At 40.3% G+C, this 17,763-nt stretch overlaps 1 protein-coding gene across 5 annotated transcripts; it reads right to left on the bottom strand.

The window, feature by feature from the left end:
- Positions 1–1,854: 1,854 nt before the first annotated feature.
- Positions 1,855–17,752, bottom strand: LOC100565616 (transcobalamin-1). Of its 5 annotated transcripts, none has more exons than XM_003215083.4 (10): positions 17,666–17,752; positions 15,655–15,893; positions 12,386–12,577; positions 10,077–10,226; positions 9,187–9,339; positions 7,306–7,487; positions 5,801–5,987; positions 3,883–4,075; positions 2,968–3,086; positions 1,855–2,135 (listed from the first exon to the last, which is right to left on the bottom strand). In XM_003215083.4, exons 2-10 carry the CDS (start codon positions 15,710–15,712, stop codon positions 2,077–2,079), a joined length of 1,293 nt encoding a protein of 430 aa, XP_003215131.2. In that variant the 5' UTR covers positions 15,713–15,893; positions 17,666–17,752; the 3' UTR covers positions 1,855–2,076. The 5 variants fall into 5 exon arrangements, with proteins under 5 accessions (XP_003215131.2, XP_016849758.2, XP_016849754.2 ...); XM_016994269.2 differs by having other exon boundaries at positions 15,655–15,910; positions 17,662–17,744; XM_016994265.2 differs by having other exon boundaries at positions 17,662–17,743.
- Between the last annotated feature and the right edge of the window lie 11 nt (positions 17,753–17,763).

Here is a 17,763-nt window from a genome sequence, read left to right as displayed (position 1 = left end):
GCGGCTTACATGGGGCAGAGGCCCAAACAACAAAGAACAAAACATAGGCAACATAATACAAATCACACTATAAAAAGATAAAACAGTAATAAAATATATCAATTAAAACAAAAATACAGGATAAAAAATTGCATTTAAAACACATAAATGGTAAAAACGTAATAAAAACGGGATAGATTATTAAAAACCCTCTGGGGCTACTACATACAACATGCTACTACATACAACCTGACACCAAAAGTCTGTATTTCTCCAGCTTTCCCTCACCATCCTCTTAGGGATAATGCTGCTAAAAACCTGTTCAGCTAGACAAAAGAGAAGGAAGAAGAGATTGTGGCTGAGTGATCATAAAAGACTTTGTTTAAAAGAGCTTCTTTGTCATAGCCTTGTTAACTGAGGTTTGCCTGTATTGTTATATTGATTAAATTAGTTTATAAATGCCAAATGGTGTGATACATAATAAATAAATATAACAAACTTTTTTAAAGTCTGTGTTCATAAACCAGACTTTATTGAAAGTAGGAAGGCAATTAACTCAAACAGCAAACAAACTGCAGTGATGTTTCTAAGAATGACATGCCCTCCAGTATTTTACAGATGAAAACCAGACACATGTAGTTGAGCAGCATCAGACTGTGGTCATGCTATTAAATAAGGAAACAGAGAAACTAGGAGAGGCTGCAGCAATTTGCTTTTGCCTGAGCCTAAAGGGACAGATTCTACCTCCACCTCTCCCCAATGCTGACTTATATGAATGAAAATTAGATTTGTACTTTAAATTCAGTTTGCAGAAATTGAAGTAAGAGGAGAAGTGGGAAAATAGAAATAAAACATTATAAAATCAGCTGAAAAAGTGGAACAACAGAAAATTACATAGGATTGCCTCTGCCAATTTGGAGGGTATAGAATCAGGCTCTGAATCCAGGGTTCATGCAGGACAGGGTTTCCATTCTGGAAAGTAGTATGGCTCATGGTGTAGTGGTTAGTTAGAACCACGGATAACAGAATCTATGCCTGGTGAGAGTATGCCAGGACAGAGAAACCAACTCATCAGGTTGAAAACAAGCCACATAGGTTTGTTATGATTTGGCCAAAAACAAAATAAGTAGAGCAATTTGCTTCAACATGTACAATCATACACATATAGAGAAAACACGTCTTATACAGTTTGAAAGTTATTCAAAAGTCCTGCTCCTTCTGATTGGCTAAAAGAAGGGCCGGTCTGGATCTGCACTATGATTGGCTGGAAATTCTGCTGATGTTGCTGCTTCTGGGCTGGGATTCCTTCTTGCAGGGAAATGACAGCTAGGGATTGGTCAACTGAGGAACCAATCAACTGATGGGACATCCTCCTGGGAGGAGACAATGTTAAAGGAATGATAATGAGCTTCTGATTTGCTCAACTATCCAGTTCCATGTTTAACAAAGATAAGAGCTTCCAAAGACAAAAGTATGTGGCTTCTAAAATGAAAGGTGATGATCCCGGGCAATCATGTGCTGGGCTGTCAATCAAGAGGTTTAACAAATGTACATACTCTGAGCTTCTTTCCACAGTCAACAATCTCTCAGCCTCAAGTGGACCATTAAACTAGACAAACAATTCTGGGCTCATCTGGCATGACACAAACTACCTACCTCTGCTATATATGATCCATAGATTTTAATGATTACCAGGTTTGGTAAACAGCCTGAGGGATTTGCCCAATCTTCTTGTTCTCACAGAATTGCCTCAGCAGGGTTTTGGAAATGTGACTGTCTCTAGGCTACATCTTATTACATTTTATAAAGACGTTTATATATTTCATATATAAGAAATAGATACAGTACACAAAAAGATACAAGTTACACATAAAGTCAAAGAAAGCAGATACGATTTATTAAAGGGTTAGAAACAATAAAGTCTTTGTAGGGGGTGAAGCTGCCAACAGTCTGGTCCCGATCTTCAATGCTTCAAACTCGCAAAAGTTCGAAAAAGATTTTAAAAATAATGAAAATAATATATTTATTATGGAGCCCTTGGTGAACTATAGATTTTCTGGGATGGGATCATTGTGGTTCAACAAGAATGAGGCTTGCTTAAGTTGTGAATTTAACCAGCAAACTCTCTCCATCAGACACAACATATTCTCCGGCACCTAGGAGGAAAGAGAAACAATGATTTCAGACTTGAAAAGTGACAATTTGAATTTAATCCTTTTATGTATTCTAAGCTTATCTTTCACGCTGGCCAGTCTGTACTCTAGAGCCTGGTGGGCAGATTCCCATTGCTATATTCTATCAAGCACCTTATCACACCACTCCTTTATGCCACACTAATTCCAGTCAGTCTTGTGAGGATAGCTGATTGTCCTCTGCATATTTTTGTCTACATCAAAGGCAACTCCTGTATCCTGCTCCTAGCTTCATGATAGTCTCATTTACGTTTTAGAAATTGTAGCCAAAATAGTGCTATGACAGCATGATGTGCTATATGATGATTTAAAAGTAAACAAACAAACAAGCATCAGAAATAAATATCAGAAATCAGAAGAGAGGGTTGCAACATAATAGAAAAGTCATCTAACCAATCTGAGCACCAGAAGTGGCCTGGGGCTCTTGCCAGAAATTTCCTTGGGAATCCTTGAGGGGGGAATTAGCCAACCACACTCAAATCAAGTCCACTAATAGATTGATAATAGAAGAAATTGCTTTGAGAAATTTGCATCAGAAATGTTTCAGACAAAGGGAGTCATTAACAGATTATTTCCAGTGTGGGGAAAAACCTGATCCTGAAAGGCAATACCTGGAGATATTGTATGATAAAGCTGAGGCAAAAGCAGGACTCATGAATCATTACAATAGTATAACAGTATGGGGTATTAATGCCCCATGTTTTTCAATTTTCCTTCCTCTGTTCTCTAGCACTACCCACAGCTCTTCTCATTTTTCTCCTCATTTGCTCTTTTCCAGGCTCTGATTTGTCCTCACCTTTGCTCAAGGGAGTTTTCCCACTGAGGAGCTTCCAGTAGATACAATTTTCGTTGTCCGCTCTTAGGTCTTGCACAGAGGTGATATAAGGGCCCCATTGACTCTGCTCATAGGTGAACCTGATGCAGAAGAGATTTTCCAGAGAAACATCATTTATTATTCCTGAAATATAAGGACAACTCCCATTACCCATGTCCTCCAACAAACTGGTGATGAAAATTGGGATGTGTTGAAATAACATTAGAATGTGGTCAAGATGGCAAATGTTATTACTGAGGATGAACAGACAACGAAGGGAGGCAATGGTAAGGGATAACTGGGGATTCAGCCCAGGTAGAGCTAGAGCGGCATCCAGTTCTCATCTCTCTCATAGAACTGAATGCCAACACTGGATACATATCACTCTTCAAGATATTGAGAAGACACTATTAAGCTGAATGAGCAAAAGTGGAGCTCTGGAGGACCAGGTTACCCTACTCAGGGCAGACACTGAGTAAAGTAGATTTCACTAATGATCAACAGCCTCCCCCTTTGACCCTAAGATCAAATCCATTGCAGATTTGTTATTCCGGTCAATTGTAGTACTTCCCTAAATGGATGACTAACCACATCATACCTTCGGTAGCACTGATTCACTTCCAGGAGTCATGAAGTTGCCACCACATGCCCTACTTTGCCGGGCTTCTCTGGCAGCTCTTCACACAGGGGGAATAATGGAGTGCATGGCTTCACACATTAAAGGAATGGCAACACGGGAAGCCTCCTGTGTTGCTAGGACAGCAGCATGCCGGTTCCGTCCTCCTTCACACACAGAGCCAGCAGGCTGGCTTCATGGGTGATCAGGGCTAAATCAGCATTTGCCACCAAATCTAGCTCTGTATGATGAGGTCATAAGTGAGTGCACAAGTTGGTTACCTGAACTTCTTAGGGTCCTTTTCCTGGGCAGCCTCCATGACTCTGAAGAAAACTGAACTCTCTGGGACAGTGACTGTGGTAGATTCAGAGAACCTGTTGCTGTAACTGTCGGTAACCGTGTACATAACCGTAATTGAACGCTGAGAGGCAAATGGCATGATTTGTTGGAGAGCAAAGTAGGTGAAGTGATCACCTTGAAAATAAGACAGAACAGAAGCAGTTAAGGTTGGATACATCTGTCTATTTCTGGTCTATAAGGTGCATGTGTATTCAATCACATGTCCTTTCCATCCAATTTGCACATCAGCATTTTGAAATGCACTGAAATGTATTTTTATCATATACATGTTTCCCCAATGTGTACATTTTATATGCAGTGTTTAATAACAGTTGTGATTTTTTTTTTACCCATTTGCAAAGTATCCAACAGTCCCCCTTTACATCACATGCTAAGTCTTCCTTATCTGAAATGCTTGGGACCAAAAGTGTTTTAGATTTAGATTTTAGAGTTTTTTTTTCAGATGTTGAAATAACCATATTTCTATCAGATGAGACTGAAGACTAAACATGAAATTCATTTATGTTTCATATACCCCTTAGACCAGCGTTTCTCAACTTGGGAATCGGGACCCCTGGGGGGGGCGCGCGAGGGGGTATCAGAGGGGGTATCAGACCCCTCTTACAAATGACAAAATCTCTCCCCCCCCCAAACCCCACAAGTATTCCAATTTGGGCATATCAGGTATTTGTGCCAAATTTGGCCCAGATCCATAGTCGTTTGGGTTCACAGTGCTCTCTAGAGGTAAGTGAACTACATCTCCCCTAAATCTCTGTCAGTTCCTCCTAAATCCCTCCAGTGTTTTCTGTTGGTCATGGGGGTTCTGTGTGGGACATTTGGCCCAATTCTATCATTGGTGGGGTTCAAGGGTCTCTTTGATTGTAAGCGAACTATAAATCCCAGCAACTACAACTCCCAAATGTCAAGGTCTATTTTCCCCAAACTCATCAGTGTTCACATTTGGGCATATTGAGTATTCATGCCAAGTTTAGTCCAGATCCATAATTGTTTTTCTCTCTGGGTATATTCCTCATTTTCACAACACCAGAAATACTTGTGTTCTTTTGGATTAATTTTGTGTCCAGTTGTATAGTAAAGACTGAAAGCAAGATCATATAGGAAATGACAGAACACTAGAGATAAATGGTTCTGTTCCTTGACTGGAAGGTGTACTGTATATGATAATCTTTTCTCAAGGAAGCACTTTGAGAAAAAACAAGGACCAGTTCAGATGCCCAAACAGTAATCTGACATGCATAAACAGCTAGAGGGCATAGAATTATTGGCGGTACAAAGGGCATTTAAATATATATATATTTATAGCTGAGTGGAGCTTGAGCAATGTTACTGACATGTTTAGGATTACATAAGCCTTTTTCAAGGTAGCTTGAAAGTTTTCCTATCCATGTGCCTAACAGAAGCTGCAGTTCTGCTACCAGTGACAGCTGGTGGATCTATACCAGTGGATCTATACCACTGTTTTAACCTGAATTTTCAAAGGGGCTATCCACAGTGCCGAACCCTAAAATGGGTTCAACACTTTGAGTAGCTCCTTTAAAAACCAGAGTAACACTACAGAGCAGTTTCAGTGCTCCACTGGAATGGAAGACATCAGATACAATTGGATGGCCCTGGGATTGGTATGTGAAAAGCTTTAATCATAAAACGTTCTCTTACATCCAAAGTGGTTGCATTTCCTATGTTCAGATAAGAATATGTGGTGTAGACATATCAAATTTGGGTTTCAGGATGAATAATCCCTGATGGTAGTCCTCTGGACCTGATGCTCCCAGTGAAGGTTTGGGTCTTTGAATCTATCAGTTTCTTGACGCTTCCCTTGGAATGCCATGAAGTGCTTACCTTTGTCTTTGGAGCAGTTAAAACGATTCACATCAAGATAGGTCCGGCCCCACAGAGATGGGAGAAGCTGGGCAGCAGCCATAGGATTGTCAAAAGTGCCTTTAGGAATCTCGCTAAGGACTGTTGCCAAAGTCTGGGTGCAATTCCAGGATCCAGGAACAAGATATTTGTCAGCTACAAATAAAGCCTGGAACCAGAAAGAAATGCAAACCAGGTTGGCTAAAAAAAATTGCTGGACCACTTAAGATTTATTTAAAATGGGTTTTTAAGTACAGCTATAACTATAGTACAGATCCCTGTATCTACAGGACCAGTATCCATGGTTTCATTAATCCACATCCAATAAAATATATTATCTCTAGGCAATTTCTAGATCCTCCAGCATAACTCTATCATATTCTTGGGTCAGAAATCCTTCATTACAATAGTGTTCATTATTAATGCCAGGACCTACAGTATCCCCTGCAAACACAAGGGCCACACTGTAGAGTCATTAAATTAACTGCTCAATGTTAATGTCAAGGACATTTGGGAATCCAATAGGTGAAGGCTATAGACCACTTGGGTTCTTTCAGTAATTATATACCAAGATACAGAAAAATCCATTTGTATTCTTGGAAAGTATATTCTTACTCAGAATACAGAGATGTTACTTTTTTTTTGGACCACAACTCTCAAAATTAGACAGCTTTTACTGGAAAATATGTAACAGTAAAATAGATTCCTTACTGTGCTTTTTCAAGAAAGCTGAATGGTGTCAATTAAGAAGATTCAGCACTCAAATAGGCTCCCTTTCCCCAGTTGCCCTTCATATATTGGACTAAAATTCCCATCATCCCCAATTATGAAAGGTGTGCTCATGGGGGATCAGCTATTTCACTGAAAGCATAAATATATTTTTGTTATTCTGATAAAATAAAACAAGAAGATGGGTCCACAGAACCTCAATGTGAGCACTGCATTCATTTCAGTTATCTCATTTTAAGTAAGTATGTAAACCAATTGAAGCAGGTTCAGAAAAGGGCAACAAAAGGATGGTAAGAGGTATGGAGAGCAAAACGTATCTGGAAAGGTTGAAGGAGCAGGGCGTGTTGTTCAGCCTTGTGAAGAAGAAGATATGGAGGTAACATGATTGCCCTCTTTATACATCTAAAGATATGACAAAAATATGGGATTGCAGGTTTGTTCTCTGGTACTTCAAAGGATAGGATCAGATCTCATGGTTTAAAAGTTACAGGAGGGTAGATTTCAACTAAAAATTATAAGGAACTTCTAGGTGCTTAGCTATCAAACCAATTAGCTAGAAAGATGGTGGGATCTCTTTCTCTGTATGTTTTCAGAACAAGACGGGACAGCTATACTTTCCTGATGTGTCTGTCCTGACAGGACAGCTATCCTGATGTGAAGTTCCTGCAATGAGTTGATGTGATGACCTATGAGGCTTCTTTTAGCTCTAAGACTTTATGTGCCTAAATGATATATTCCAAACTGATCCTTGCACTCACCTGCATGGCCTCCCCAGTGCTGTACATGTTCCCAATTATGCCACGGTTACTTTTGTGTTCCAACATTTTCTTCAGCAGCCACTGTACATTTGCTGAAATTGTCCTGTTCTCTTTTACCAGTGCAGCATCATTCATGGTGTTCTGTACACAGATCTGAGCCAAAATTGCTAATGCTGCAGTGTCTATGTAGGAAGCCAGAAAACAGAAGTTCTCAGCTTTCTCAAATGCAAGACATAACAACAAATATACCATCCAAATTCCATATATGATATGCAAGAAATATATTTCCAGATTTTGCATGGAGAAGCAAAACTGCAGTTAATAGCTAACAATGCTGAAATAAAGGGTTTCTGGGACAGGAATAATAATAATAATAATAATAATAATAATAATAATAATAATAATAATAATAATAATTAAAAAGAACTTTATTTATATACCGCCTATCTCCCGGATGGGACTCAGGGCAGTTTACAGTCATAAAATGCCATAGAACTATGTTGGAGAACGTAGAAAAGGACTAGAGATGACATATTTGGTCAAATGTGGATAAATGAGACTGCATTATTGTTGTTGCAGGTACAGGGGTCATACTGCATTTATGTGTGTGCATGTGACTTATGCCACTTTGTCTATACCAGGCATGGGCAAACTTCAGCCCTCTGGGTGTTTTGGACTTCAACTCCCAGAAATCCCAGCCAGCTTACCAGCTGTTAGGAATTTTGGGAGTTGAAGTCCAAAACACATGAAGGGCCAAAGCTTGTCCATGCCTGGTCTACAGAATTGTAATCTTTTTTAAAAAAGCAACTTTCCAAAATCTGCTCCATTCCTATCTATATATTAGGAATGTGGATGTGGGGGAGAATTTGTCCCGTTTTGTGACCTGGCTTTTGTTGGGGGCCCCAATCCATTTTTCGTAAGCCTCCCAAAATTGTGAAGGTTGTTTTTGGTTCTTTTGTTTTGGGGCATGAAAATCAGACACACACAGGCTCCCCTTCCCAGTGTGCATTCTTCTTACCTGGCACCTGCTATTTCTACTCTAGAGTAAAAGGCAGCTTGGCTGCAGGCATTGGCAGGCGCACGTGCTTTCCGGGTCTGCCTGCACGCCCTGCCGTACACACACACTCCTTAGAGTAAGAGGCGCTCAGCTGCAGGCATGCTCCAGGCCTGCCTGCCTGCATGCCCTGCCACACATGCCCTGCCACACATGCCCTGTCACACACTCCCAAGTGTGTGTGTGTGGCGGGGCGTGCAGGTAGGACCGAAGCAAACCTGCAGCCAAGCTCTGGGCCTGCCTGCCTGCATGCTCTGCCACACACGCACTCTCTTTCCAAGGCAAGGAGGCATGTTCGGATGCACATGAAAGCAGGCTTTTGTGTCAAGCAGATTTTCATGTGGGGAGGGGGCTTCCCGTTTCATGCTTCCGAATAAACGAAAGATACAAAAGAAACGGTAGGAACAGTAGGAACGAATTTCACACACATGCCTACTATGTATTAAGTCACTTCTCTTAAAAATGTGAACTGAACAACATTTTAAAGCATTCATACACTGGAAAGATGAGAAATCCATAAATGTATGTATGTATGTATGTATATGTGTGTGTGTGTGTGTGTGTGTGTGTATTGCTGATACCCTGCCCACTGACATGGGTCCCACACTGTCTCCATCATCTAACATGTGCGTATCAAAATAAAAATTCGGATTACCACTCTGGGTCAAACTACTATTCATTTGGGTGGCATCTGGTTTATGACTGATAATACTTCACACAGTATCACAAGCAAGAAAGGATAACATTATTCTGTCCTGCTATAAATTCCAGAAAAACAAAATGATATTGTTTATAAAAATGGAAGCTCCAAACTTATCATTACTCACCTACAGAAAACTGGCCAGAAAGGTAATATTTCTTCTCATCTGGGCTGAACAGATCTGCTATCTGTGAAGGTGAAAAAGTGCCTTGAAGCTGGCAGAGGGCAAGGATGCTTAGGCCCAGCTGGTAATAGTTGGTCAGAGGGTTATTGCTGTTGTCTGAGAAGAAACAAACAGGTGGAAAAATCATTAAAATGGACAGAATGAGGCACAGGAAAGTGAAAAAGAAAACACCTGTGTGGAAGGAAATAGAACAAGGATGTTATGAGGAAATACTGAATACAATCGAGGGATAACGATACATGGAAGATAAAGGGGCAGATCTGGGAAATGTTAAACAAGAGAGGAAACATAAGAAAAAATAGAAACATAAAAGAGAGAGAGAGAAATAGAATAGAGATAAGGAACCTTCCATACTTCAACGGGAATAGGAAATTATGTTCTCCCGCCATCACCATCAACACCCAATATTAGGGAGGGAGGATAAGGTTGGTAAAGAATCCTCATTGTATCTCCCGTCACAGAATAGAGAGAATACATAGATTTCTCACCTTCTTCACCTTCTAGGAGAGTGAATGGGGATTAGGGACTCTTTTTCTAGGGGCCCTATTACTTTGCTATTATCAGCTAAGTTTTTTTTTTTGAATTCTTGAAACTGTAGTTCACTTAGGCCTAAGAGTTCTCTGGCAGAGAACTCCACATGCCTCTTTCTAAATTGCAGTCCCTGCATTCCATATGCTGTTGCCATGGCAATTAAAGTGGAATAATAGTGCTATAAAATATAAGACAAGGCCCTAAGAGGAAGGAAGGGGAAGCAAACAGGGATGTGTAAAAAGATGGCTATGGGAAAGGAGAACGAGCCCTCTCCCCAATACTGTTGAAGTCATGATCCTCACTGATGTTCTTCATCTCCATGTCAAATTTCTGTTCCAAGAGTGACACTAGATCAAGCAGGACATTTTCATCCGAGACTCTTCGGGGATTTGAGCAGGCAGCCTGGTGAGCCAAGGCATAGAGGGCCACTTGGCCCGAGGAGAAGGTTTTCACTGTAAAGGTAAGGAACAAGGAATAAAAATCAGTTATGCAAGAATCTGTTCATTTGAATCCAGGGAAGATCTCATGGCTTTATTATCTATGGGCTCTTCCAAACTATTGCAAACTAGTGAGAGCTTTCACAACAGAGAATCTCAATCTTGTTTTTGCATCCACTTGGGGTACTCCAGTCTCCATAGAAGGATGGAGGAAGCTACATGACACCAGTAGGCTGACCTTGGACAAATCACACTAGGTGAAGGGAATTCTAGCAAGTCATGATTCAGATATCCTCAGTTATTATTATTATTATTATTATTATTATTATTATTATTATTATTATTATTATTATTATGACACAGCAAACAAGATAGATATGCTGGATTTCGTATCACAAAATCACAAGTCGAACACTTCCCAAGTGTCTAGGACTGTGTGATGTATTTTCGGATGATGCATGCAGATCCCAGTAGGGTGGCCTTTTGCAGTTGGCAGATCGTGATTTTGTCAATGTCTATTGTTTCCAAATGCCGGCTGAGAGCTTTATTATTATTATTTACAGTATTTATATTCCACTCTTCTCACCCCAAAGGGGAGTCAGGGCGGATCACAATGCACATATACATGGCAAACATTTAATGCCATTAGACATATGACATATAGAGGCAATTTAACAGTTTCCAGCTTCCATGAGGGTATACTCGATTCTGGCCAAAGGGGGAGCTGCTGCTTCATCATCCACTTGTGACATCGGGTACTTGATGGAGTACTTCCTCATTCCTTTCAACACGCTGCTGGAAGTTTTTATGGTGTTGTAAATTAGTTAAATTAGCCTCCTTGCATAAAGCGGTACCTAAATTTTCTACTCGACAGATGCAACTGTCTTTCAAAGTGTTTAAGTCAACAGCAAGCTATTAAATGGTCGGGAGCTCAATCTGACCTGAGCTTCGGTCTCATGACTAGTAGTGATTTATTGCAGCTGGCTACTAACCAGCTGCGCCACAGCCCGGCCTTTTTGTTCACTATTGGTTCTAGATGTCATGAAGCTTACAGGAGAATGTCTTTGTTTTTAAAGGAATGCGCCAGCATTGTGTTGTGGTTTGCGCATTAAACTATGACTTTAGGGACCAGGGTTCAGATTTCCACTCAGCCATTAAAACTCATTGGGTGACCTTGAGAAAATCATACTAAGTCTGAGAAAGGCAGAAAAAGTCTTGGCAAGAAAACCTTGTGATAAATTCACATTGGGGCTGCAGTAAATTGCAAGCGACTTGGGGACATATAACAAGTGTTCTCGGTTGCTGTGAGTTTTCTGGGCTTTATGGCCATGTTCCAGAAGCATTCTCTCCTGACATTTTGCCCACATCTCCTCAGAGGTTGTGAGGTCTGTTGGAAACTAGGCAAGTGGGGTTTATACAAAGAACTCCCTTGTTTTAAGTATATATACATTAAAATTAGGGAGTTCTTTTTCAAACACCCTGTATATCTGTAGAAGATCCAGGGTGGGAGAAAGAACTCTTGTCTGTTGGAGGCAAGTGTGAATGTTGCAACTGGCCAGCTTGATTAGCATTGAAAGGCCTTATAGCTTTAAAGCCTGGCTGCTTCCTGCCTGGGGGAATCCTTTGTTGGGAGATGTTAGCTGGCCCTGACTGATTCATGTTTGGAATTCCTCTGCTTTCTGAATGTTGTTCTTTATTTACTGTCCTGATTTTAGAGTTTTTTAATACTGTTACCAGATTTTGTTCATTTTCATGGTTTCTTCCTTTCTGTTGAAATTGTATCATATGTTGATGGATATTGTCAGTAACAAAATATGGTGTGCTGGCATGATAGCAATCATCCATCTATCCGCCTATCCTTTTATTGATATATTTCTTTTCTCCCAGGCTGGGATTCCAGACAAAAGAATAGAATACAATAAAACAAAATTATTTAAAACTTGTTAAGAACCAAGACTAAACCAGTATTAAATATCAACAGAATTAAAATCTTACTTGAAAACTGATTACATTTCACACACAGCCCCCAGTAGCCCCCATGATAATCCCCATCATGTTTCATGACTCTAATAATGATTATATAAATAGGGACTACAGATTTACACAGATATTTTATGTCCTTCTCCCTATGCATTTTCACCACATTAAGTATCCAATTTTGCACTAACACTTACCATTCTTCATCCTATCTATTGCGTCCTTGGACAACTTCTTCAGTAACCTGCGCTCAATGTTCAGACTGTGATCTTGAGCAAGACGGAGAGCCAGCAAAACATTGGGGTTGGGAAGAGCTTCTGAAGCCATGGCAGATTGGGCCATTTTATTCAGGAGGTAGGTCTCCAGTGGCTGCTGGTCCTCATTTACAGCTAAAGGAGAGGAAACAACATTCACATCTAGTTTTCACCCTGAGATTTTTGAATATTCGCAACTTGAAGAGAAAACCTCTGATTCATCATCACCTATCAATTAGATTAGCCAAACATGCATATTTCCATTTGCTCTTAGTCAATTATACTTTAGGTATACAAGCCTTTTCAATTTTTTTTGCTAACTGTATGTTTGTATGTGTGTATGTGTATGTATGTGTGTGTGTGTGTATATATATATATATACATACATACATACATACACAGGCAGGAGGTTGGACTGGAGTTTGGATTGTGATCTCTTCCAACTCTATGATTCTATAATTTGATTACTTTGTAAATATAAAGTTATCCTACCAAAAAGTATACCAAAAAGAAAACCTCAATTTTGTCTTTTTATATAAAGGACACAATTTTACTCTCCAACTGTATATAATGGAACTTGAGCACCTAGGAATTTGGTATCTATGAGTGGTCTTGAAACCACCTTTAGGGAATACCAAGGGCCCACTGTAAATGTTGACAAAAATACTACACTAAAAAAGAAATGTAAAGTTGAATGACATGTTTTCATCCCAAAAGCTGAGATTTTGTCCTGGCAAAATGGAAACATCCTGTGATTTGGACAGCATCCCAACTACTTAGCATTTCATCTTGCGGGAGAAAAACATTGTTTTTTTCTAATCCAATTTTTTCATGATAAATTAGATAATGTTGATTTATTAAATTAAATTCACATTAATTTTATTTCAACATTTCTGGGCTATTTTTTTTTAATCATGTCAGAAGCGAATTGAGAATATACTGATTCTCTGGTATGAGATAATCGACCATCTTCAAAGAAGTTGCCCAGGAGATGCCCGGATATTTTATCATCCTGTGGGAGGCTTCTCTCATGTCCCCGCATGGGAAGCTGCAGCTGATAGATGGGAGCTCACCCCATCTTGCGGATCCGAACCACCGACTTTCAGGTCTTCAGTTCAGCATTTCAGCCAGCACAAGGGTTAAGCTATTGCACCACTGCGGCTCATCTGGACTGTAATGCAACAATATCACTGCCCTAAGTCTTCATGTTTTGGCACACTAATGGCCATTAGACCAACTACCACAGTATGATTCCAGTATCCAGGGAACCGATATATGCAGTTTCATTTACAGTAGAGTCTCACTTATCCAAGACTCGCTTATCCAAGCTTCTGGATTATCCAAGGCATTTTTCTAGTCAATGTTTTCAATATATCGTGGTATTTTGGTGCTAAATTCGTAAATACAGTAATTACAACATAACATTACTGTGTATTGAACTAATTTTTCTGTCAAATTTGTTGTATAACATGATGTTTTGGTGCTTAATTTGTAAAATCATAACCTAATTTGATGTTTAATAGGCTTTTCCTTAATCTCTCCTTATTATCCAAGGTATTTGCTTATCCAAGGTTCCTCCGGCCTGTTTAGCTTGGATAAGTGAGACTCTACCGTATTTAGTTTCACTTATTCGTGCAGGACCTCCTGTACAAGCTACGCCCTCTTCTTGATGCCCCCATATTTGTCCCATTGTAAATAATTTTACTATTATTCCCCATTTCTGGGAACAATCTGGGAACATATCATCCACTTATATGGGGAACATACTGTATTCCAGTGGACAACAGCGGCACCTACCCAGAGCAATGTTACTGTATTTTTCTGTATTTCACTGTGGGCAATTAATAACAATAGAGGCTGAGTGTCCACTTATCGTCACACTTTCACCAGAGGAGTGCTGCTGCTTCATTTACTCTCCCCTCTCTTCCTCTGGCAAGCCTGCTCACTTGCCTTTTCCTCTGGAAGAAACAGAAGAGAGTAACTATCGTCCCATAAGTAAGGGTAAAGGTTTCCCCTGACGTTCAGTCCAGTCGTAACTGACTCTGGGGGTTGGTGCTCATCTCCATTTCTAAGCTGAAGCTGGCGTTGTCCATAGACACCTCCAAGGTCATGTGGCCGGCATGACTGCATGGAGAGCCATTACCTTCCCGCCATTACCTATTGATCTACTCACATTTGCATGTTTTTCGAACTACTGGGTTGGCAGGAGCTGGGGCTAACAGCGGGTGCTAATTCTGCTCCTAGGATTTGAACCTGGGACCTTTTGGCCCGCAAGTTCAGCAGCTCAGCGCTTTAACACACTGTGCCACCAGGGGCACCTATCGTCTCATACAGACATAAAATAGGCATGAAAGAGCCCTGCACTGGGACTCATCAAAACTTCGTTATGTTACTATTTTGGACTATAGTTCACAAGATCCCTAGTGGTCCTGCAAGATTGTAGTCGTAGTTTTTTTAAAAAAACTCTCAGTATTTGTGAATGCATAGAGATGTTCCTGTCTTCATTATTAGACAGTTTAAGGAAAGGCAAGAGGAACTCCGAGGATTAGGAAGATGGAAACATGAAGATAGTAAAAGGTTAGAGCTGGGATTGACAAGCAGGCTAGAGAGAAGCTGATGCCATTCATACGTGCTTCATCTCCAGCCAATATTGACAACTAGAGCTTTTTAGGGCATGGAGATAAATGTTTTTCCCTGTCAGTTACTGCAGGTATTAAAAGATACAATGAAAGGATAGGCTGGCAACCAGATCAAACAGGAAATGAAACTGTGCAAGGAAGAGAGGAGGACATTGAAAAGAAGGCATTTGAAGAGCTATGGAGCATGTTTGAATCATGATACGGCGCTCATAAAGGAGACAAATGGCAGTGAAGTCATCACACAGCAGATTTCTGATATTCTGAGACAATTAGATTGAGAAGAGACCCCAAGAACCATCTAGTCCAGTGGTTCTCAACCTGTGGGTCCCCAGGTGTTTTGGCCTACAACTCCCAGAAATGCCAGCTAGTTTACCAGCTGTTAGGATTTATGGGAGTTGAAGTCCAAAACATCTGGGGACCCACAGGTTGAGAACGATTGATGTAGTCCAACTCCCAGCCAGCGAGGAATGCACAGCTATGAGTACCCCTTAAATAAAGGACATTTGGAAAGATGTATTTTTATTATGAAAATTGTGGGGCTGAAATGGATGTGTCCCACATTTTTCTACTCACCACACGGAAGACAGCCTTTGATGAGAAGCAGGAATATGAATTCCAAGGGAGATCTCATTTTTGCTCAGATGCTGTTCTTGCCTCCTGGTCACTCTGGGGTTGTCCAAAGACGATGTGAGCAGCCCAACCAAGCACTTGGCAAATTTAGAAAGGGTAGGGACACCTCCCTTGCTCTGTTTCTTCCTCATAGTTGCTACAAGCAGTTGAGCAATGCCACAGCATGGGTTTGCATCTCCACCCTACAGGAAAGTACAGACTGACACAACTAGTGACTGTGAGTAAAGCATGGGGATTTGAGGAATGGGGAGGAGAGCCTCTTTGAACCTCATGAGGCCAGCCTTCAGTCTGTAAGAGAGGCTTGAAGACAGGTGTGCAAAGCCACTGAAAGACATGTGCAAATCATATGTTGATTTTTCGCTGCATGTTTAGTTTGAAAGAATTTTCAAATCCTGTTCTTAAAATAAGCAGAGCATCAATATAGTACTGGCTGGGTTAAATAATCACCCTTTCTGTTGCCAACAAAATATGGCTTATAGAAAAGGAAAAAATGCAGAACATAGAAAAGCTCCTTTACAAAAACTACCCGTAACTGACAGAATTCCACATACATGGTCACTAGCTATGATGTATAGGAAATTACGGGAACTGTAGTCCTCAAAAGAATGTTCTGTATTCCTTTGTTACTGAGAACTAATTGGGTCTCTTTGGTTTCAATGAGAGCCAGTGTAATGTAGTGGTTGAGTGTTGGACTACAACTCCACAAAACCATTAGAATCAAGACCTCTTTCATACAATATTTAGGACAAATAAGACACTGGAGAGATTGTATTTTCACATATTGCTAAAGTGAAAGGAAAGCCTTGAACATAAGGTAGTTTCAGCAAAGCAGCTGGAATATAATCAGAAAACAACATGTGGTTTGCCTACATTCTACATTTTGAAAACTAAAAAGCAAAGGTGATTAAATATTTGAGAGATCAGAAGCAACTCAGTTATTTTGCCAATAGTTTTGAGTTCTCAACAGGTGTTCCAGATCAAATCTTGTCATTCCATGCTCACCTGGACTAAGCTACCCTGAACATAAGTGAAGCTTACTTCTAAGTAGAGATATATTTAAGCTGGCAACCCCATATTTACCTGGCCGACTTAGTAGGGCTTTATTTCTGAATAGACATATTATGCTGTGCTATTACCAGAAGAGTAAATCCAATGGAAAACACCTAAGAATACAGTGACTGCACTGCAATAACCAACTGTTTGTATTCCACCCTGTGGTTCTCAACCTTCCTAATGCCATGACCCCTTAATACCGTTCCTCAAGTTGTTGTAACCCCCAACCGTAAAATTATTTTTCTTGATACTTCATAACTGTAATTTTGCTACTGTTGTGAATCACAATGTAAATATCTGATATACAGGATGAATTTTCATTCACTGGACCAAATTTGACACAAATACCTGATAAATTTGAATACTGGTGGGGTTGGGGGGGTTGATTTTGTCATTTTGGAGTTGTAGTTGCTGGGATTTATAGTTCACCTACAATCAAAGAGCATTCTGAACTCCACCAACGATGGAACTGAACCAAACTTGGCACACAGAACTCACATGACAACAGAAAATACTGGAAGGGTTTGGTGGGCATTGACCTTGAGTTTTGGAGTTGTAGTTCACCAACATCCAATGAGTACTGTGGATTCCAAACAATGATGGATTTGGACCAAACTTAGCACAAATACTTAATTATGCCCAAATTTGAACACTGGTGGAGTTTGGGGAAAATAGACCTTGACATGTGGGAGTTGTAGTTGTGGGATTTATAGTTCACCTACAATCAAAGAGTTCCTTGAACCCTACCAATGATAGAATTGGGCCAAACTTCCCATATAGAACCCACATGACCAGCAGAAAATACTGGTCTTTGGTTACCCCTCTGACACCCCACAACCCTCAGGTTGAGAAATGCTGCTTAAAAGTATCTCCACAAATAGCTAAGGAAATGCCTACCCACTTGGGGAATGGAAATGGATCCACAAATGAGGTTGTTTCATCGAAGAAGGCAGAGCCACCTGGCCGTTGCATGAATGAGCTATAAATAAAGCCCATGAG

This window comes from Anolis carolinensis, chromosome 1, assembly GCF_035594765.1.
Source record: "Anolis carolinensis isolate JA03-04 chromosome 1, rAnoCar3.1.pri, whole genome shotgun sequence".
NCBI classification, from domain to species: Eukaryota; Metazoa; Chordata; class Lepidosauria; order Squamata; family Dactyloidae; genus Anolis; species Anolis carolinensis.
The sequence above is the reverse complement of the archived record's forward strand: the minus strand, read 5'-3'. Positions and strand labels throughout refer to the sequence as shown.